This window comes from Lipotes vexillifer, unplaced genomic scaffold (assembly GCF_000442215.2).
Source record: "Lipotes vexillifer unplaced genomic scaffold, Lipotes_vexillifer_v1.1 scaffold691, whole genome shotgun sequence".
In the NCBI taxonomy this organism is placed as follows: Eukaryota; Metazoa; Chordata; class Mammalia; order Artiodactyla; family Lipotidae; genus Lipotes; species Lipotes vexillifer.
In genome coordinates, this window is record NW_006788040.1 from 2,307,003 (window position 1) to 2,309,674 (window position 2,672).

Genomic DNA, 2,672 nt, shown 5'->3' on the forward strand with positions numbered 1-2,672 from the left:
CCCCGCCCCCGCCCGCGCTCGGGGGCGAGTTCACGCCTGGGCCGCTGTGCGGCGTGGCCTGCCGGTTCGCTGCGCCGAACGGGAAGCCAGGCTGGCCCCCGAGCGCGGGCGCTGTGAAATCGGGCGGCTGGGGCCGGCGCTCGGAGGGAGCGCTGGGAAGCCCCACCCCAGCCCCGGGCGACTGCAGCTGCCCCAGGCTGGCCAGGCTGCCCCCGAACTGCAGGCCAGGGGAGGGCAGCGCGGGCACGTGGCCCTCTCCGGGCATCCTCAGCGGCTCCTGCAGAGAGCCCCGGAACAGCACCCCCGAGCCACCGGGCGGAGGGGGCGGCGCCAGTCCGGGGTCGTGCGGGCCGCAGTCAGCGGGCAGGCCTGAACCTCCCATCCTGCGGGGCAGCAAGTCACCCGGCGGCGGGTGCGGACCTGGGAACCATGCACTCTCCTGCGCCAAGTGCTGAGCCTGCTGCTCGAACGTGCCCAGGCGCCCGGCGCCCGAGCCGCCGCTTTCGCGCTCAAAGTTCGGCTGGGCCAAGCCGCCCACTGGGCCGCTGTGCACCAGGCCGCCCTGGCCCACGTCCCCGGGGTGGCCTAGCTGGGCCAGGCTGGGCTGGCGCAGCCGCTGCTGCTGATTCCGTGACGCCATCTGCTTGATCATGAGGGCCGCGTTTTGGCGTTGCTGCTGCTGCTGCTGCTGCTGTTGCTGCTGCTGCTGCTGCTGCAGGGACTGGTGGTCCGGGGCCGGATGCTGCAGGGGTGGCCCCGAGGGGAAGCTGTCGGGCACAGGCGGCGTGAACTCGCCGGGTAGGCCGGAATAGGCTGAGGGCGAGAGGTGGTTGTCCAGAGCGCCGTTGTGCATGCTGCCGTTCCACGAAGCGCAGCGATCCACTCCCGCGCTGCCCGGGAAGTCAAAGCGCGGCCTCTTGGCCACATTCATGTAGGGGGGTGCGTCGAAATGCTGCAGCCGCTGGTTGGGCGTCTGCTGCGGAGGAGGGTGCTGCATGTTGAATACAGGCTCAGAATAAGGGTGCATGCTCCGGTTCTCCAGCCGGTGGATGGGGTACTCGAACTGCGCGTGTTGGCTGGGCAGCATGGGGCCCCCGTCCTGCAGGCCGCCGCCGGGCGTGCCCGCCTCGCCCTGCTGGGGACGCGGGAGCGCAGGCGGACACGAATTTTGTCGGACCAGAAGCCCAGGCGGCGGCGGCGGCGGCGGCGGCGGCTGTTGCTGCTGCGGAGGCGGCGGCGGCTGCTGCTGCGGGGGCTGCTGCGGAGGCGGCGGCGGGGCCTGCTGGGGAGGCTGCATTAACGGGTGCCTGGATCCTACTGCAGGCTCCAGACCCACGGGCATCTTGCGGGTCCCGCCGAACCTCTCGAAGAACACTCCGTGCTGCTGCTGCTGCTGTTGCTGCTGCTGGGCGTGCATTTTGGACAAGCCCACCATGCCTGCAGCTCTAGGCATGGCCGAGGCACCCGGGAAAGAGCCCCCGGGAACCTGACGACCCGCTGCATAATGAGGCAGCTGCCCTTCAGAATCTGAGGGGGAAAACATGTCGAAATGTCCCGAGGGCGGCTCGCCCGGGTAATTGTATTCCAGCGAGTCGACAGCTCCTTGGTTCGCCACCCTCCGGGGCTCCAGACTGTGCGAATCGGAGCCACTGGAGGCGGGCAGGCCATGGAACGAGGCGGCTCGGTTAGGGCTCTGGTCCAGCGGCAAGCATGGGGCAGGCACGGCGTGGCCTGAGGCGCCCGAACTGTGGAAGTCCGGGAGGTTCCCAGGTCGCTGCGGGCCGAAGCTCTCCGACCCCTGGCTCTCCGCCAGGTGATCATAACCCTCGGCGAAGGGCGGCTGGCTGCCCAGGCCGCCGGCCGCGCCGCCGTAGCCGAGCAGACGACCCCCGTGCAGGCACGAGGCCCCAGGATCCGACCCACCGAAGTTGCCCCCGAAGTGGGGGTGATGCTGGTGGGGGTGGTGGCCTCCCGGGTGGCCGTGGTGCGGCTGTTGGCCTCCAAAGAATCCGTGCACCGGCTGCGCCTGCAGCCCCCCCGCGTGCAACTCCGAGTGGCCGCGCGCGTGAAAGCCATAAGGCTCCATGTTCATGCCCAAGATCGGGGATTCGCCCAGCCCGCTCATGGCAGGGTCCACGGGGCCAGGGGGTCCCCCCGCGTGGAAAGCCGGGGCCTTAAAGTGGGCATTCATGCTTAGTCCGGCCTCGTTAAAGTTCCTCTCGCCCTGGCCAGCGTTCCTGCTGTTGATCTGGGGCTCGAATTGGTCCAGCCCAAACATACTTGGCGGGGGGGCGGGGAGATCAATAGGGCATGACAGCCTGCTCTCCGCGGCGCGCCTCCGGCCAGCTACTCGATCCGGCCCTGGGTTGGGCGCTCCGGGACGCTCAGCAGCGCAGGGACGCAGCGCGCACCGCCACCTCGCCTGGCTTGTGAAGGATGGGGGTTATCAGCTCCTCTCCCGAAGCTCTCGCTCTGCCCGACGCGGGCCTCTCACATCTTGCGGCGCCGCGGGGCCTCCAGGAGCCGTGTTGGGGGGCCCATGCCCTGGGACGTTAGCACAGCCGCGGGTGGGTTTGCGGGGAGGGGACGGAGCTGCGGATGACTGAAGACAAAAAGTTAAGTGGGGGGAAGGAGGCGGGAAGGAGGGAGGGAAAGCAGAGCAATCACCTTCT

General features: G+C 69.7%; 1 protein-coding gene across 1 annotated transcript in view; it reads right to left on the bottom strand.

Moving 5' to 3' along the window:
• Nucleotides 1–2,278, bottom strand: part of MN1 (MN1 proto-oncogene, transcriptional regulator) — a 43,314-nt gene extending 41,036 nt beyond the window's left edge. The window contains exon 1 of the mRNA XM_007461142.1: nucleotides 3–2,278. Within this exon, the coding sequence (XP_007461204.1) occupies nucleotides 3–2,278 (2,276 nt within the window). The remainder of the gene's footprint in view (nucleotides 1–2) is intronic.
• Nucleotides 2,279–2,672: the final 394 nt, after the last annotated feature.